The sequence below is a fragment of the Tympanuchus pallidicinctus genome, unplaced genomic scaffold (genome assembly GCF_026119805.1).
Source record: "Tympanuchus pallidicinctus isolate F22 unplaced genomic scaffold, pur_lepc_1.0 scaffold2, whole genome shotgun sequence".
Taxonomy (NCBI): Eukaryota; Metazoa; Chordata; class Aves; order Galliformes; family Phasianidae; genus Tympanuchus; species Tympanuchus pallidicinctus.
In genome coordinates this window covers 9408514-9427780 of record NW_026294721.1, presented here as the reverse complement: position 1 = coordinate 9427780, position 19267 = coordinate 9408514, and the positions used below count along the sequence as shown (strand labels likewise).

At 38.8% G+C, this 19267-nt stretch overlaps 1 protein-coding gene across 1 annotated transcript in view; it reads left to right on the top strand.

Moving 5' to 3' along the window:
* CPZ (carboxypeptidase Z) overlaps positions 1–18671 on the top strand; it is a 36456-nt gene extending 17785 nt beyond the window's left edge. Inside the window, exons 6-11 of the mRNA XM_052682750.1 lie at positions 764–925; positions 7235–7393; positions 10495–10630; positions 11860–11999; positions 15125–15224; positions 17016–18671. Coding sequence (XP_052538710.1) covers positions 764–925; positions 7235–7393; positions 10495–10630; positions 11860–11999; positions 15125–15224; positions 17016–17365 — 1047 coding nt within the window. The 3' untranslated portion in view covers positions 17366–18671. The remainder of the gene's footprint in view (positions 1–763; positions 926–7234; positions 7394–10494; positions 10631–11859; positions 12000–15124; positions 15225–17015) is intronic.
* The last annotated feature ends 596 nt before the right edge of the window (positions 18672–19267 follow it).

The window sequence follows — 19267 nt, the reverse complement described above, 5'->3', positions numbered from 1 at the left end:
GCATGCATTGATGTGGGAATGACTGTGCTACTTTTTCACACATTTCACAGTCTCTGTTATCAGTTCTAGAACAAGATGCCCACTGACTCACTTCAATGACTTTTAAACTAATTTGTAAGTAAGGAAACATAATTTAATACTGTGGAATAGACGTTATTCCTCTTGTAGACTAACAGATGTAATAAAATGGTAATATGGTCTGTACTTTCAAGCTTTCATGAGGATGCCAGTTTTCAGAGATCAGCTGATGTCTGAAGGAGATGTATGAAAGCAACACTTCTGACAGATGTTACCTAGCATTCTTCTTTTTACCTCACTTCTATCAATAGCATAATTGGCATGAAACATGAAATCAGGACTTTCCTTTTTTTGAGTTGCTCAAGTGGTGAGCTTTACCCATTAGAATGATACTGGGGGTATTGCGTTCTGCCTGAACTTTTCTTTGAGCAAGAGCTGTAATTTTGTTTTTCTTTTCTTCTCTTCTAACCCACTCTGCATGTTGTTCTGTGTTGAGTAAGAAACTGCTGTGCTCCTCTCATGAGTCACATCACTGGTGAGTGAAATAGCTTTCATATGCTAGTAAGGGCAATCTTGGGGATGAGGAATGATTAATAACTATGGCTTTTTCTGACTGCATATACATTTTTTTTAGCTTATCTCTGATGTATTTTAAAATGTAACATTGCTAATTATAAAATGAAATTTTAAACACCTCCTTTTCCCACTAAGTTATACTGAACTGGGCTTCCGTGTTACATCTTAGGGTGCTGGTTACAATGGATGGGTGATTGGCCGGCAGACAGCTCAGAACTTGGACCTGAACAGAAATTTCCCTGATCTGACTTCAGAAGCTTATAGAAGAGCTGGGATTCGTGGGGCCCGCCTGGACCATATCCCCATTCCGCAATCCTACTGGTGGGGTAAGGTATGAATTACAGATTTTATAAATTTCATATACTACAGAGCAGCTCAGAAATTAAGAACCTGAGATTGCTTGGCCTTAGGTTATTCTCTAGTAATAAGATTTTATATGTCGAACTAAACTTAACATGTTCAGAATTGCCATGAAAAATCCTGGTGTAGGTCTGGCCAAAGAGGCAGATGTCACTGGGAAAATTTATTGATAATTTGTATGATGCTATTATAAACTAAGAATCATAACAGGTATCAATTCACTGTTAGTTTTTTAAACTGAGGTAGCATGTTTTTGTTTTTCTGTTTTTTCTTTATCATTGCCTCCCTTAACGTTGTTCAAGCACTCTAATTTCATTAGAAAGAGATTATCAAACTGAATTGTGATTGACTTGAGCAGTAAGGTCAAAGAAACACAAGGGGGAATGGTTTTAAACTGAGACAGGAGAGGTTTATGTTAGATATCAGGAGGAATTTTTTCACACAGAGGGTGGTGACACACTGGAACAGGTTGCCCAAGGAGGTTGTGGATGCCTCATCCCCAGAGGCATTCAAGGCCAGGCTGGATGTGGCTGTGGGCAGCCTGGTATCGTGGTTGGTGACCCTGCACATAGCAGGGGGTTGAAACTGGATGATCATTTTGGCCCTTTTCAACCCATTCTATGATTCTGTGATTCTATGTTGAAAAGCTTTTTTATGCATTTTTATATTGTGGGTTGCATTAAAAAAAATGTGGCTGGCAGGTAGGGGAATGTGATCCTCCTCCTCTACTGTGCCCTGGAGAGGCCCCATCTGGAGTATTCTGTCCAGGTTTAGGTGGTCTCCAGAGGTCCCTGCCAAAACCAGCAATTCTGTGATTGCCAGACTCGGATCTCATTGCATGAAGCTCTGCACAGGTTTGATGCAGCTGTGGTTTCTGACTTGGAAACCACAAAAAGGCTTAGTGTGAAGTCATGTGGCATATGCTTTCCTCAAAAACAGTGGTTATAAATGACTACAAGCAGCTGGAGCAATGGGAAAATCCAGTCGGGAGGCAGTGGTGTTGGAATGGAGAGTTGCTGCCACCTCTAGACTCAGAGAGCAGAACAGAAACTCCACTGCAAGAACTTGCACTTATCTTCACTAAGTGATACCCAGAGTTCCCATGGGGAACAGGATTGTTTCAGCAGCCTTTTTCAGTGTTAGCAAAAAATCTGAGACAGCACTCTGTGAATTTCTACTTTTCTATAGATGTTCTCATAAAAGGACTGTACTATATCCCAAAGAAATCTCTAATGCTCCCCCAGTGTTTTGGTAACCCATTTCACAGTACTGACACGTGGATGAAAGCACCTCACTTCCTCAGCCTAATATAGATGTGATGATGCAAAGCTATGAGGAACTTACCGGTGCACTTTCTATCAGATCACTGATTTTCAACGTAAGTCATATCAAGAAGTTTATTCTACTTTATGCATGTTGTTGTACAGATCCCAGCTCATGTCACTAGATTTCTGAAAGAATAAGAGGTCATGGGCATAATAATTTCCAACTTTTTCCTGAACGATGACTGATAACACTGAACAGTAAATGCAAGTAATTTACAGAGCCTCAGATGAGAAAGAGTTGAGAGCATGTGAAGCAGAACCAGAGGTTAAATGAAAACAGCTGACAAAATGTATTTTAGGATAGATGTCTAGAGAGGGAATTGTTTCAGGTCATTCCACTTGTGCTTTGTAGTTTTTTCATGGTTTACCTTGTCTCGTGAAGGATTTACTTTGTCATATAGGTATTAGGCTCAGAGCCATCCGTGTTCTCTTTTAAGGAATTTCTTTTCCTCCCTTTAAAGCCAGAATTTTGACTAGGAATGCCTGTGTTTTGCAATAAATCTCTGAGCACAGCTCACTTCTATGTATCTGTTATCCTATTCCCAAATGGCAATCCAAGATTAATCATTTAGTTGGGAACCTGCCTGCATTTACAGCACGAAGTACTAATTACCCAGAACATGCTGAGTAATAACAATGTTATATCACAACAGTCATTATAAATATATATGTCTAGCTTATTGGAAGTAGCTATGCTACTTTAAGCCCACTTGCCGAAGCTGACTCTTGGTGAGAACTTCTTGCTGGGTTCCTGGTTTGAGAGCAAACATTGCCTTGTTCTCAATCTTGTCTAAGTTGGCTACTCCATGCAAATGCACTTCTTTTTGATCCATATCTATATGTGTGCTTCCCTGGAGGGAGATGCTTGCAATGATTTGTTCCCTGCCTTAGGAGCTCTTTCATGGGCTATACAAGTCCCCTGAGCAGGCAGGATACAGAATCATCTGACACATTTGAAAAATTAATTGAAAATGCTTTTACTTTTCCTTTGAGGTATCCAAGAAGGCTGGTTTTGTCCTTTCAGACTGGATGTAGTGAGTGGGAAGCAGACACTGGGGAAGGAATGGAGATCTGCCTCCAGTTATGTGCCACTCCGTCTCACTGCATCCAGAGGTGCAGGGCTGAAGGCTGTAGCACACCTAAGGAAAGTAAAAGATGACCTTTATCCCTCTTTGTGATAGTCCACCGTCAGCTTATCCCATATGCAGCCTAGAGTCCTCATAACTGTCTGGATCTTTGTTCTCTGACCTCCCTGATTCCACCTCTGAGTTCTACGTCTGTCCTGATCACTCTGCTACTCTTTGGGATAGTTAGTATAGGCAGCCTCCTGCAGTTATTTTTACAACCACCTGTTCAGCTTTCTTAGATGTTGTGTATCATCAGAGCAGTTTATAGAGGGCTAGTTGAAGACAGGCTAACATTTCTCCCACAGATACCTCTACTGCTGTGGCCAGTTCTGTCCGTGGTCACTCCCATGTGTCTGCGCTACAAACAAGGAACTGGGAAACCTTGGCACCAACCCACCCTCTGTTAATGACTACCTTAGTGGGAACAAGCCCTGGGGTATAAACATGGCCCTTCTCCTAAAGGCTAGTCCTTGCTTAGGAAAATGAATTAGAAACAAGGTGATGATTCAGTGATTCATTCTTCATACTACCAAAGGACTCAGGGGACCTCTAGGTGCTTCCTTGATCCCAAAATGGTTCCTGACCTAAACAATACCCAAAGCATCTCCAAAACCTTGTGCTTTGCAGAACAAAGGAGAGAACTAATTTGTCTGTGGTGTGAATGGCACCACAAAATCTCCTTAATAACTGTAGTTATGCATGGTTCAGAAACATAAGTGTAAGCAGTCTCACCAGCTTGGGTTCCTCTCCTCCACTGGTGGCAGTTAGAGGGCAGCCAAAGCACCTTTCCCATAAGGAGTTTCAATTCTGTCAGGCAAACAAACCCATGGCTCCTACAGAAGTCAGCTTTGTCTATGCAAAAGCATTAGATCATGCATTTCAACACCAGTGTCTCAGCTTTCATTTACTTAATAGTGTTTATTACCTGCCTTATTAAAGTAATTATGTGGGTATTGCAGGACACTGTAAGTGGTCCCAGCCAATCTCATAATCTCAGGAGAGCTTTGACTTCCCTCCAGACCTTACTGTACAGTGGTTTTTGTTCCCTGGCATTTTAAATTATTGAACTAAGGGGTCTGAATGCTTGGTCTAAGAGACTTTGGGCTTCATTTGAAGTGAATCCAGTTAAATTGGCTTGACTCTAACAGAATTTGGAGGTCTGTGCCAGTGGAGGCCGGCATAGCATTTTGAAAAATGAACCTTGTTGTTTCTAAAAGAGGGGGAAAAAAAGCCTTTGAAAGCTATGGAGACAGTAACTAATTGCAGTATAATTGATAAAAATGAGATTCCCGTTTTAAAAGGTAATGCCCATTCACTGTAATTATGCCCAAATAATTTAGCTGTTTTCTAATTATATCCCAAATTGTTCTTGTGAGATGGATACCTTAAGATTGATTTCCTCTGACTGAGAAACAAGAGTCTTGGTGAAAAAAATGAAAAACAAACACAGAATCCACATTATAGTAAAAGTCTATGAACATTCAAAGGCCAGAGTGAGACAGAATCTGATATCATCCAAAGGATCTGAACCAAGATAAAAAGGGATGGACACATTTCAAAGCTTTAATCATGGATCACAAAGTTGCTGAAATGCTATTAGGATAAAAACAATGACAGTGAAATTACTGTTTTTTTCCACAACGTTTGGTTCAACAAGACATTGGCTATGTGACTCAGCAGTGCCTTGCAGCTTATGCAGGTATCTAGTGAATAAGTCAGCTAAGCAGAAGAGAGCAGAATATCAGAGCTCTCTGAGTCAAAATTCTAATTTTACCCTTGCCCACGGAATGACAGAAGCAGCTAAAATCTCATCAAGACCTAAGAGCACTGTTTGAAAGTATGGCTGATTCTGGCATCGGGCATGTCCTTGCTGGCTGGGCAGCTGCACGTGGGACAGGGAGTACCCTTTCCTTCTGGAGTGCTCTCTATCTGACTTTCAGAACGTTTTTTCAGGCCATGCCCTTTCTGGGAACTAATCTTCACAATTAAACAAAAAGCCTGATTTAGGTTTCCAGTGTGCAGAGTGCTGCTGGTAGTGGACAGGTGGCGCAATCTAGCTGTGTCCATATGTTAGCTGCAACTCACACATTTCTTAATCATAAAATTATAGAATTATAGAATCATAAAGATTGGAAAAGACCACTAAGATCATCAAATCCAACCATCTGCCCATCAGTGATTTACCTTGCAGCAGTGTCATGGCCCTCATGTTCCTACTGCTTCCCAAATACAAGGTACAGACTTTTCAAACAGTGCAGCTAATACACCCAAATCGTATGCAGATAAATGTAAAGCTGTGAGTGGATGTATGAAGAGAATAGATGTAGAAAAGTGTGATTTCCTAGTGTGCCTGGTCGATATACCAGAATATCCATTTAGATGTGCCTCATCCAAAAGTTACATCTGCGCAGGGACTGATGTGAAGAAAACAGGAATTACTGTTGCAGTGAACCTAATGTTTCTGTCTTTAGGGTGTTATTTATTTAAGTTCTGTACCTACTGTGTTTTGAGCTATATAGCACAACCATTAGAGGCACTTAGCCTCACAAGCACTGGATATTAGCCCCTCCAGGACCCTGATTGGAAGATTTCCCCAGAGTGGATGGAATCAATGCAAAAGGTGACGTGCAGTGTTGGCAGCCCTGCAGAAAACACTGAAGTAAATCTAGCATAACAAACCTTGCACTTTTTTTTTTTTTTTTTTTTAATATACTTAAACTTGCATATCTGCACTTGTGCAAAGCAGAATATGGATCGACGACGTTCTTTTTCCCTGATATCCTCGCAAGTTGCAAACAAAACAGCCTCACCTCCAAGAGCAGCGACTGGTGTCTGGGCTTGCAAGGACCAGCCACCAGGTGACACTGTTAGCCCGAAGAATTCACCAACGCCGAAGCTGGGTCCGTGAAATCGCTCCGCAGAACGGAGCAGGACGGAACCCCGCGTCTGCGATGTCCGATCCCCACTCCCCGGCAGCTATCACCTCACATGCACTGCCAGAAAGACGAATTTTGTGATCTATTTGCAATAGTTCCCTGCAAGTGAACTGCAGTTGTTGCTGTGTATTATATCTTTTCGTTTCCTTTTATTTGCAGAGCTAAGGTTAATATATGAGACGTTATTTGCAACAATGCTGAGCATTACAAATTGGTCCTTGTATTCCATCCAAAGTCAGTCCTGCTGTTTCAGAAGTGTAATTAGAAAAGACATCTGGTTTGCAAATAATAGTAAAGCACCGCGACAAATAATGCCATCATCACTTTGAACTGCTGAAAATGTCACTGCAGTGAAAAAGTATTCTTTGTCAAAGTTCCTGTTTTTTTGTTTTTGGTTGTTGTTTGGGTTTTTGTTGTTGGTGGTGGTGGTTTGGGTTTTTTTCATGAGTTTTTCCACAGTGTTTGCTTCTGATTTATAGGGATATAAAAACAGTACGTGTAATCTAATCAATTTCTTATAGTAAGGGCAGCGAGGCACTGGAACAGGTTGCCCGTAGAGGTTATGGATGCTCTGCCTTGAAGATATTTAAGGTGAGGCTGGACAGGGCTCTGTGCAACTTTATCTAGTTGTAGGTGCCTCTGTTCATTGCAGGGGAGTAGGGCTAGATGATCATAAAGGGTTCTTTCCAGCTCAGAAATCCTATGGTTCTACAATCTGTTCCCTGGAGCAAACTGAAACTTTTCCCCCATTAATCATTGGAATGGAAGAGCTGAAGAGCTTCATCATTCTCCTTCTTGACACACTCTTCTTCACTGGACTTTATCCTGCTAAAAACCAAATCTCTTCAGAGCTGAACAATCAGTCATGGCTATTTTTCCTCCTGGTTTTCAGGTGGCACCTGAGACTAAAGCAGTCATGAAGTGGATGAGGTCCATCCCGTTTGTTCTCTCTGCCAGCCTCCATGGGGGTGAACTGGTTGTGACTTATCCTTACGACTATTCAAGGCATCCTATGGAAGAAAAAGAGTTCTCCCCTACACCTGATGAGAAGGTAAGATTATTTTTGTACAGTAGGTATATTGATATGGTATCCATATCCAGAACTTGAATTTTCTCTATCAAGTAGTGCTATTTAGCTCTTTGTATCTGTTGTAGTTTCCATGGAAATAAATAGGAGGTATTAAAAAAAAAAAAAAAAAAAAGTTTCTGCATTCATAGTAATTCATACAATTAATGAATGTGCTCTAAAAGATAGCTATCAGATTGATGTGTACAAATTTACCCATGTTTTGTGAGGCCAAACATGCTTTCAGGAGACCCAGGTTAAGAAAAGTAAGGATATCACTATATAATGGGTGAAAGCTCTGCTATTTTTACCACTGTTTTCCTAGAATGATAGAAGCAATCCTCATCAGAAGTGTTATTTCTCGTTGAAATCTGTCGTAACAAAAAGGCTGCCTACCATATGGTGGCAGCCTTGTAACATTTATTCCAGAAGAATAGGAATGGTTTTCCCCTCTCAGGTTCCTCAGCTGGGAATCACTGTAAATCTTCTGTAAAATTTTTTGCTGTCTTTCCTATTTCCCTTTGATTTCCTCAATCTACTATTCATTGCTGACAAGCCCACTAGGAGAAGAGCCAGCTCTTTATCCTTCTAGTGTATGCTAAAAGTGTCCCTGGCCTCTTAAGTAAATGTGGTTCCTTACCCAGCTTACAGCAATTGAAAATCATTGGAAGTTGGTGTTTGACTGGAGGTATCCCTTATCTTTGAGCACATCTCTGGGATGAATCTCTTCTAAAGTGACAGTTCTCATCAGCAACTATTAAATATTTATCACTACTTAACACTTTCCATATCAATTCATTTCTTCTGAGCAGCATGAAGTGCACTGGCTGTGTGTGCATAACAATGATTTAGCTAAAGGAGTCCCAGTTAGCACAGAGATGTTGCAAGATTGTGGCCACTCACGCCTCATCCAGCAGTTCAGATGTGGGAATGAAGGACAACTGTCCCTCCATCATCTCCATTCAGAGACAGCATGGATGTTTTGAATGAAATGATTAATAACATAACATAACACAAAAGACTCCATCCTTTGGGATGGAGTGAGCCCTAATTGTATCCTTGGTTTGCGAGACATAGATTCCTGGTTTGTAAGACACAGAACCTCATGCTGAGATGGCTTCATAGTCAGTATCAGCAAAGCCTGGGAAACTAGTTACAAGGTTGGAAGTTTAGAACATATAGGGGTGGGTTAGGGATGTCCTCCATTTAAACCAGCTTTTCAATAGTCAGCTCAGGAACCATAATAATGCTACCAGCATCACTTGGCTTTTGCTCAGGAAGTTATAAAATGTGTACTAGTGAAGTGACCTGCATTTAACTAATGTCATCTGCTGCTGCTGCTTCTGGGCAACTGGCAACCTGAAGTATTGCAGCATGTTTTAGCTGCTATATGTTAGCTGTATCCCTTGTTCTCAACAGTGATCTACCAAATGCACCATGCAAGGGGAAGAGAGGCACATTTGCACCCTTGGCTGCAGCCCTGGGTGAAATGCTGCAGTACAGATAATGTTCAGAATTCCAAAAGTCAAATTCTGCAAAGCACATTCAAACTAGATCTCCAAAAGCTCCTGGATGCTGCCATTTCTGTATGTCTCTCATGGTATATGTGTGGCAGTATGGAGATCCTCCTGGCAGTGGCAGATTTCAAGCCTCTTTAACCTGCATTACTGGCTAGGCTTCTAGCTGCTGAGTCTCAAAACTGACCCATGCCCTTATGTCACTTTCTTGCATCTGTTTGGGCTAACCTAATCCAGAACCTTCCTTTTTTTTTTTGCCTGCTGTTTCCAGCAAACTGTTGTTGCTTTGTGATACAGAAGTGGCACTGATCCCTGTGACCAGAAACACACACACTAAAATGGAGTCAAGTTCACTCCCTTTGCAGAATGGAAACTTTCCCTTTCTCCCACTCAAAAAAACCAACCTGTGTCAATCAGTGGGATCAGTATTGGCATGTAACAGCATGTACCCTGTTCTAGCAACTGAGCATCACGCTTCCAAAATTCCTCTTCATTATCTCCCTTTATGCTCTTTTATATAATGCACTCTTCTGTATAAACATGGAATTATTTTGAGGTCTGTGGCCAGTCACAGCTATTCTGGCCATCAGAAAGATTTTGGCAAATTTTCTTTACAGGGAATCACAGTATCCTAGAATGGTTTGGGTTGGAAGTGACCTAAGATTTTAGACACCCAGTTCCTTGCACATTGTCTTAAGAACTGTGCAGTGCAACCTGTAATGCTGATCTGATCTGGTGGCTTCTTACAATTGCTGTCATTTCAGGGCTGAAATCTGGAATTGTAGTTTTTATAGATGAGATTTGAATCAAATAAACAGATGGGAGTATACGTGTTAAAATTTGGAATACACATTGAAGAAAAAGTGACAGAAAACTGACTCAAAGAAATGGCTCCCCCAGATCACTGCTTCTTCTGTCTTCACTTCATGTACTCATCACTTTTCCTTTCTGGATGGTGACTCAGCTGTTCTTCATCACTATTAACACTCTTAAGAGATCGGTGGTGACATACTCCATCTCTACATCCTATCTTTCCATTTTTAGGAATGCTTTCTGCCCCATGGAGAAGCAACTGTCATTGAGATCAAACTGGCAGGTTGTCCTGTGAGAAGGATAAGTGCAAACCAAATTGACACTGTCTATTTTAATCACCAGCAGCTGATGCAAAGATCTGGTTGGGCTGAAGCTGGTGTAGGTGTTTCTGAAGGAGTAAAAATAGCAACAGTTAGAACATAATGGAGAGACCTGATTTCAGCTATTAAACCTGGGATTTAGACCGACCAAACAAACTTCTATGTCTGCTGAAGACAGGTTAAAGCCAAGTGTTACAAAATCAACTGGTATTTAGTATTGTCTAAATAAATTGGATTGCAGAGAAGCACCTTAGAGAAGAAAGCAAGTGAAAGCTTTCTGACAGAACATCCTTGCACAGAGGTTCTTCCTCTCCATCAGCCTCAAGGACTCAGAGTTGCTCACTGTCTGGGCTCAACAACAACAAGAGTTTCTAGCAGCAATAGCCATGACTGAAGGTTAACATGTTTACTGTTTATTACACACCATTTTTTCCAGATGTTTAAAATGCTGGCAAAAGCCTATGCTGATGCACATCCAGTCATCTCAGACCGATCGGAACATCGCTGTGGTGGAAATTTTGTAAAACGTGGAGGTATTATAAATGGTGCTGAGTGGTACAGCTTCACTGGAGGTAAAACCACTTTACCATCATTTCAAGTGAGGTAAAACCTCTATGCGACCTTTATGAGATACAAGGGTTTGACAGAAGTAATTTTATTCAGTTCAGTTTATTTTAGTCTGATCCTTGCAAAAAGTTATCTGTAAGGAATTAAAATATTGATATGTATAGCACTTATTTCCAGCTGCCAAGGGACATAATTAAGCCTGATAAAACCTAGAAAAATTAACAAGCTATACAAGTCATGTTTGTTATTGTATATAACATCCTTCTATTTTTTAAATCTGAAAAGTAGAAATAAATGCTTAATGCTGTGCTGTCACACCTTAGTACCATAGGTTTGATTTCACTTTTTGTATTTGTATTCTTTCTGAATGTATTGCTTTTTCAGTTTGTTTAAAAAAAACTTTTTTTTTTAAATGAAAAACAACAGCAGAAACAAACTTCCCATTAACTTGTGCTTAAGTTGGTAATTTTATTTCCTCAATAGTATTATTCATTTTTTTTCAGTATCTAATCAGTATCTAATCTTTCTGGGCACTCAGAAAGATGTGAGGCATGAGTGAGAATCAAGTTTAAATATCTTAGATTTCCATTCTTCTGAAAATTATATCCAGTGCCATTTGTGCAGAAACATTTCCAAACATTCTAATAGCAAATGGTCATGTATATCCTCATGAGCTTTGGCAATTATATCTAATATGGCTAGTTATCCAATTAATGTGATTAGCCAATTCTTCACAGAATCACAGAATCACAGAATTGTAGGGGTTGGAAGGGACCTCCAGAGATCATCGAGTCCAACCCCCCTGCCAAAGCAGGTTCCCTACAGCAGGTCGCACAGGTCGGCATCCAGGCAGGTCTTGAACATCTCCAGAGAAGGAGACTCCACCACCTCCCTGGGCAGCCTGTTCCAGTGCTCCGTCACCCTCACTGTAAAGAAGTTCTTGCGCACGTTTGTGCGGAACTTCCTATGCTGCGGTTTCCGGCCTTTTCCGTTTCTTATCTTTCTATTGCTGCTTCTTGGCCAGGTGTACAATACTTGAAATGATGTTTTTTTCACTGGAAAGCAGTGTTACAGTCATTAGTTAATTTGCAGCTGAAACAAGTTCTAACATTCTGAATTTGTTGGATAATTTATAAATATTGGCCATTGCCTTCATCCAACTGCAACAGCAAAGTTCTAGTTTGGAGTTAAATGGGTTCTTCTTTATCTCTTCTTTTTCTTTCTGAACCTGCAGGTATGGCAGATTTTAATTATCTTCATACAAATTGCTTTGAAGTTACTGTGGAGGTAGGATGTGAAAAATTTCCATTGGAAGAAGAACTGTTTACAATCTGGCATGAAAACAGAGATGCCCTTCTGAACTACATGGAGATGGTATGACTCTACATTTTCAGACCTTAATGCTTATGGTTTTCTTCTTATTTTCTTTGTCAATATTTCTCCCATTACTGTTTTCCTGGTTAGTTATCATTGAGACAGCACTAAATCAGTCATCACATTCCACCTGCAGCCCAGGGCCTCCACTTGTCTGACAGAGCATTCAGATAATATTTGCCTTGTCTTTCAGGAATGATGAAAATAGAGGAATTTAAAATAATGAAAAAGGGAATTGTATCTAAATACTTTCAATGTTATAAATCAACTTTCTAACTTTAATGCCAAGAAAAAAAAATACATGTAGAAAAATACAAATCAGCCTTTCTCCTGAAGAATAAACCAAGATCTGTTTTCCAGAAAGCTTCTTGGAGCTTTTTCACTGTAATATTCTGTGCTCACGGCCAAACTCCGCTGTACAGCAACAGGAGATACAGACTCAGTTGAAATGGGGAGGTTCTTAGTAACTTGCTAGAAACATTGTTTCCACACTTCTAAGCTCAATTTCTAGATGAAAACAGTTTAAAAGGCTTGAGGCCTCATTTTCTGAAGGGACAACTGTATGTCTGTGAGCATTAAAGCAAGCCATTAGAAAGTCATTTTTAATAATAAGCTTGAGCTCAGCAAAAACAAATACTTCATTGACAATAAGTAAGTGAGCACAGAAACAGAAGTTGCTCCTCTTTCTCTCAGCCATTAGTAGATTAGATTTCTGTCATGCCTTATTTTGATAGAGTACACAGTAATTTAAAATAGTTAGGAGTGTTTTTATTGCCTTTCTAAGCAACCTCTTGCTACTTGTGGTAAGTATCATCATTCAATAAAGTCTACAGTACAGACCACCAAACTCATTTCATTTTACAGCTGTCTGATGAAAATGAGTTTTAGTGAATCCAAATGGAGCTGGGTTAAATCCATATATATTGCAGTTGAAGCCTTCAAGATGTAAAGATTTTTATAGTGTGAGATACTGTAGAAGTCTGTGCTGGAAAAGCTTTTTGAGTAAACGCAGGACAGTAAGCAAAACAACTTTGCAGATAAGGATGACTGAATTACTCCCGATAAGGATTAAGTCTGCCACAACCAATTCTAACTTTTCTTATTCTGATACATACCAGGCTGGTTGGTGTTGTACAAATCTCCTTGGCTTAACACACTGAAGTAGCACTCATTTTCATAAACACTCATCTCTTCTCCCCATTGGAAGTTGTACCAAAAAACACTCTGAAAACTACATGGCACAGACCTGAGGCAAACCCAAAAACAGTGTATTTAATAAAGCAAACCAAATCAACATCATTAAACAAATTTCATATTTGTCATTTTTATCCTCTCATGTTGTAATTGCAAAATTATTACTGAAGTTGGATGAGGTCATACTACTTTGAGTATGTCTACAGTGTAAATTCAATTTGGCTCAGAGATGACTCTTCTGACCAGATTTACCCACTATCCATATGATAAATCCTCAAGTTCAATGCTGAAAAGTAAATTGCAGTTCTTCATCATAATCTTTTTTAAGGGACAGTTTTTAAGTCCTTAGACTGAGTCATTCCTAAATCCATCAGTGCATTGCTCTACTCAGTATGGAAAGGCTACATTAAAATGACAGTAGAATCTCACCTTAAATAAAAGCCTGCTGTCATTTGACAATGCTAATTATTTTAAAAGCTTAGTATGAAAAAGTTACCATAAATTCAGATGTTCAACTGCTTGTTTTTAAACGTATCTATTTTCCACTTTATTTTTTTCACTGCTTTGATGCTTTGCTCTTTAAAGTCAGGAAGAAAAATAAGTAAAGAAGAACAGCACAAGTTAATCATAGCAATTCACAGGAAAAACAGAAGTAGAATCACTTTTCAATTACAAAGCTCATATAGAGTTTCCAGTAGAAAAATTTCCATTTTTGAAAGCTCCAAAAGAAAGATTCTTATATAAAGTGAGCTTTTTTTTGCACCTTTTCTTTTGACAGAATTCACATTGCTCTTTATTTTGTCACCAAACACATTTCTCATCAGCTCAAGCAGCTGTGCTTGTAGAGAAGAGAAGAAGGATATTGTACACACTGCTATCATGACAGTCTGACATGTAGTGATGTGTAGGCAGCAAGGAGATGATGAGTCCAAAGTGGCTAAAAATTTTCCTGAAATACTCTTATTCGCTCATATGACATAAAAATATTAAAATTCTGTAACTGTATTCAGTGTTATATATTGATTAATATTCATAAACCCGTGTTGAAAATGATTTTAAAATATTGCATTAAGAATTGCATAGGATATCAGGATTGCACAAAGGATTACATATTTAATAATATTAATATAACATTACAAATATTTATTCTTCTTCTAATTTCTCCTTAACTTAGAATTCATGTTATTATTTTATTTGTATGTTTTTACTCTAAAATAGTAAAATTATGTCTACCACAAGACAGTTGTGCAGTTTTGTTTCTTTAAGCACTTTGAGATCCCTTAGGAAGAAGTGGAAGAAAATGAAAACTACCTATTTCAACTAACAAAAAACACCTAGTTTCTTTGTAAAACTTCATTAACTGATTCTGCTGCCAGCATGGCAGTATATTGTTTATGTGTGTTATTGTCTTAAAGCTAAGAATTATGCATGATTTTGATTTACTTCTCACATCTTTTAATGCTGCACTTTAAGTAAAGGGCCACTGCTCTATGCTGATTTGATTCCGCTCATAGCAGCAATGATGCCTTTACACTGTGTGTAGAGCATCAGATTACTTTTTACAGCTTTAACTTTTCATTTCTTTCCGGTCCTGGGTCTAGGGTAGGCAATCAGCAACAGTTTCTAAGTGCTGAAGTTGTATCATGAGATGCTACTTATCTGCGCAGTGAAGGGATCCTCATTGCAATGCACAGCAGCATGCCTAGCCTGGGAAAGTGCTTGTTCAGTTCTCCCTTTTCATCAGCTTTCTCCAAGAAGATATTGCTGCTTTTGAGATCTCAGTGTAGATGTGATCAGAAGAGTTATTAGCACCCAAGATCCTCTGTAATGGATCAAACCTCTCAAAAGTTGTTTCCTCTCAACACGGGTAGAATATTCAGATGTGGTGCTATGATCAATGACTCTTATCTATCCTTGCTTTGCTTTTCCAGGTTCATCGGGGAATAAAAGGAATTGTGTCTGATAAATTTGGCAACCCAATTAAAAATGCTAGAATTTCAGTCAGAGGCATCCAGCATGATATCACTACAGGTAATATTTTTATTTCAGATTTTTTCCTGGGGCAGAGTGAAAGCGCTGAGAAGTGAACCTGTGAACTCTTGTCATATCTGATGGAAATGTCACCTTATTGAGAAGTCAAGGCTCAGCTGTGAGTTTGAGAAAAGTAAGAGAGAGCAAACATCAAACTGACTGTTGAGTCTGTCATATCTCTGGGATGACACAGTCCTTGCAGTTAAAACTTCCACATGAAGCTGTCAGCCAGCCATCAAAAAGAATGAGTATTAGAGAAATTCAGAAATCCATCTAGAAGTACACAGTTCATGTCTGGAGGAATATAGCAATATCCCTGCTGGGAGACCAAGACTACTCTGTCCATCTTGTATTCATGGAAAATAGATGAGACATTCACAGCATGAGATATAGAATGTATAGTAGGATCTACAGTGGCTTTAGCAGCTGGAATAAGTACTGTGTTTGCAAGGCAAGCAAACTTTTTCCATGTGAAAAACAGTACAAATATAAGCAGTCTGTGAACAATGTTTATATCAAATGCAAAAGAACATAGAATTTTGAATTATGTTCAACGTCACCAGCTGATAACTACATATCGAGGTGTGTGCAACTGCTAATTTTCACAGTCCTAAAGTTCTGAGCACTGGAATAAATACTTTCATTTTATTATTGATTTCAATGGGACAGGATAGGCCATAGGACTGCAAAACAGAAGACATTAATGGTAACATTTTTTTATGACGATAGTTGAATCAATTTGGAAAGCTACGATGACTTATTATGTAGTGGATGCTTTCCAGCTTTCGGGGAAAAAGAAAAAAAAATAAAAAATCACAAGTTAAAAAAAAAACACACACCTTAACATCAGAGAGGATGCAATAGTGGAGATTATGCATATCCTTTAAATTGATGGGAGATTCTGGCATGAATTAGGGTCTCTTTCAAATTTCTTCCCAGGTGATGGCTTTACATCGGCAATGGACATTTAAAGAATTAAGGGTTGAATAAAAAATATGTTTATACTGAAGTAAAATGGAGCATTTGTACTTGTGTTAGGTGGGGTTAAAAATGTTACAGGATTAAAACATCTTTAAATTTCAGTGTCAAAAAAAGGACTGAAAAATTCCATGGGAAAATAACATTAATACAGCGTTAACTGAGTTAAGAAACATATCATTTAAAATAAAGGGAATACAAAATGGAGAGTAAATATTGCATTTTAAAACTCCCTGCTTTTTGCCTGCGGGGCCTAACCTTCAGCTGGAGGAAATTTACACTCATTTTATACTAATGGCAATTTATACCATCTGCAGCTCCGACTCCATGGTCTTATGCACTACAACATCTGTAAAGTAGTAGAATGTAATATAATAAAAAGAGGGATTTCTTACCTCTTTTGACATGCTATATTTATGTGTATATTGCAGCTTGGATTCTGCTTTCACTTTCTTAAGTTTCACGTAGTTTTTAACTCATATTATTTCTTTGGAGTTATTCCTTGTGCCCATAGGCAAGCAGCAACGAAAGCTCCCCAGTTACTGAAATTTTGTATGTGAATTTTACTCCCTAAGTTCCCAAATGCCAGACTTTCAAAGGCAGAGTATATTTTTGTCCTTCAAATATTTTAGTCTGAACTTTTTTCCAAAATCTGTGTTGACTTGAATCTAAAATCCTTTAAAAACCTGCTCCCTAAATGTTTGTGTATATGTGTATGTATGTATTCACGAGTATACATGAGTATGACTATGTGTCTGTAAAGGATGGAAGACCAACTAAACTCTGTCTTCTTGTGTCTTTGCCTTTCCAAAGCTGCTGATGGAGACTACTGGCGACTCCTGCCTCCAGGGACGTATGTAATCACTGCCCAAGCCATGGGCTATACCAGGGTGATGAAAAGGGTCACCCTTCCCATCAAGATGAAACGGGCTGGACGAGTCGACTTTGTCCTTAGACCCGTTGAGGTTTGGCCTAACAAACTTCTCCGCCGGCCCATGGAAGGCATGAATGACCAGTATGACCCACTGGAACTGTTTGACCCTCATGCTCAACATGCACAGGCTCAGGGAGGGTCACAGCAGGTCAGGGAGAAGCCCTGGTGGTGGTCCTACTTCAGCTCTCTAGGCCTGCATAAACCCCTCTGGCTGCTTAAACAGCATTGAATGGTGCCGTTGTGCTCTGCACACCTTGTTCTGCTGCCCTTCCACCCAGCTCCATGCACCCTGATTGCTCTTAGCAATATTTAAATCTGTGTCATTTGAAAGTACAATGTTAATTCAAGCCACTTGCTTCTTTTGTTTTCTCTTTGCACACAAGTGAGTCTGTTCAATTGTTTTTATATATTAAAAGCAACGGTGCTCACCCATTCAAGAGACAGGTTTTATGTAGTCTTTTCCTTAGTAATGTGCTGTACTTCTGCCCATGTAGTTAATCATCACATTCATTATTTATTAGGTTCTAAGTACCTGCAGGAATATATTCCTGATCCTTTAATGCATTTTTGTACATGCCTTAACATATTAATGACCACGTACTAAAAACAATTTTCAGAAATCTCTTCTCTTTTTACATTATTTTACTATATTGAGTTCCATTCATTAGCTCTTCTAATATAGCTCACAGTCATTTTTTAAGTCCATCGTGTGACATTAGTATTGATTTTGGACTGCAAAAAAAATCATTAGGAATATGGAAGTAAATCTGTACCTGAGTAAGTAGCACATTCCGTAGAATGGGCTGCTCACAGACAGGTCAGTATTAATGAGGAATCATTAAATAATGTTTTCCCAAGTACTGTTTCGGAAATTACCCTTTGAAGACAAATGTAATAAAAAATTGTTAGTCAGTCTTATTTCCTTGAACTCCTTTGCATCAATAGACCTACAGAATCAAGAAAAATGCTTGGAAAGTAGATTCTGTTCCAAGAAGTGTGAAAATCCAATCATTATGATGTATAAATGTTAATATGATTTGAAGTTTTCTAGTTTAATAAATAAAGCAAAACACAGAAAAATATGCTCACTCATGGAAGTACACACAACCTATTATGTAGAAAAGTGCATGAAGTACTTTGAAGAATATGACATATTATGCTAAAGGATGTTAATATCACGCAGTCTTTAGTCCACTGGATTATTAATGGAATAATCTAATAAATCATTAAGTTCTTTCCAAAACAGTTAAATACATAAATAGTGGTCTTGCAAGATGCTGTCCTCCCTCAGAAATGCTTTTTGAATATCCATGATTTTGATGAAACATTTAGACTCATACTTCCTTTTGGCTTGCAGTGGATAATGAGCTTCATGCACTTACAGTAATTTCTCATTTGAATGCCACACTGTGTGATCAAGGTGTTTGGAGCTGATGTACTTCCTCCAGGAACTGCTGTATTAGTTGTCTGGATTGCCCTATGATTTCTAAAAACCTTTTCCTCAACTTAGATTAAAAAAATCCCATATTACATGAGTCCTGTACTCCATGTGCATGTATCTTAAACTATAATTGCCTAACAAGACCCAGGAGATTAATGACTTTAAGTCTGCAGCCAGACACTGTACGTGCTGAGTGCCTTATTCCTGCTGTAACCTGATAGAAGTTCAGAATCTGTTAGTCCAGTGTTTAAATGTTTGCAGGTCTGGAGTCTATGTAAAAATGAAGGAAAACCAACTCATAGCATTAACAAAACTAGTTATATGAGGCCAAATGTACTGCATACACAAATTAGCGATCCTTTCCCAGGCTTACTAAACTGAAGAAACTCTGAATCCTAAATGTTTCACAGAGAAATAAGCAAGAGATATACCTCCAGACTGTATTTCCTGCAATAAGTATTACCACTGTTTACTATGGTCATTTTTTACAAAGACACTATACTGTGAAAAAAATGGTAAGACTAACAAAATCAGAAAAATATGCCAAATTGCTAGCTATTAGCTGTTCTCTTTATGTACGTAATGTCTTGCTCACTTAAAAAGATGCTTTCTATTAGTATATCCCATATTCTCATAAGACTATTTGGAATTTTTTCAAGTAAGCACAGTACAGCTAAGCCAACTGAAATA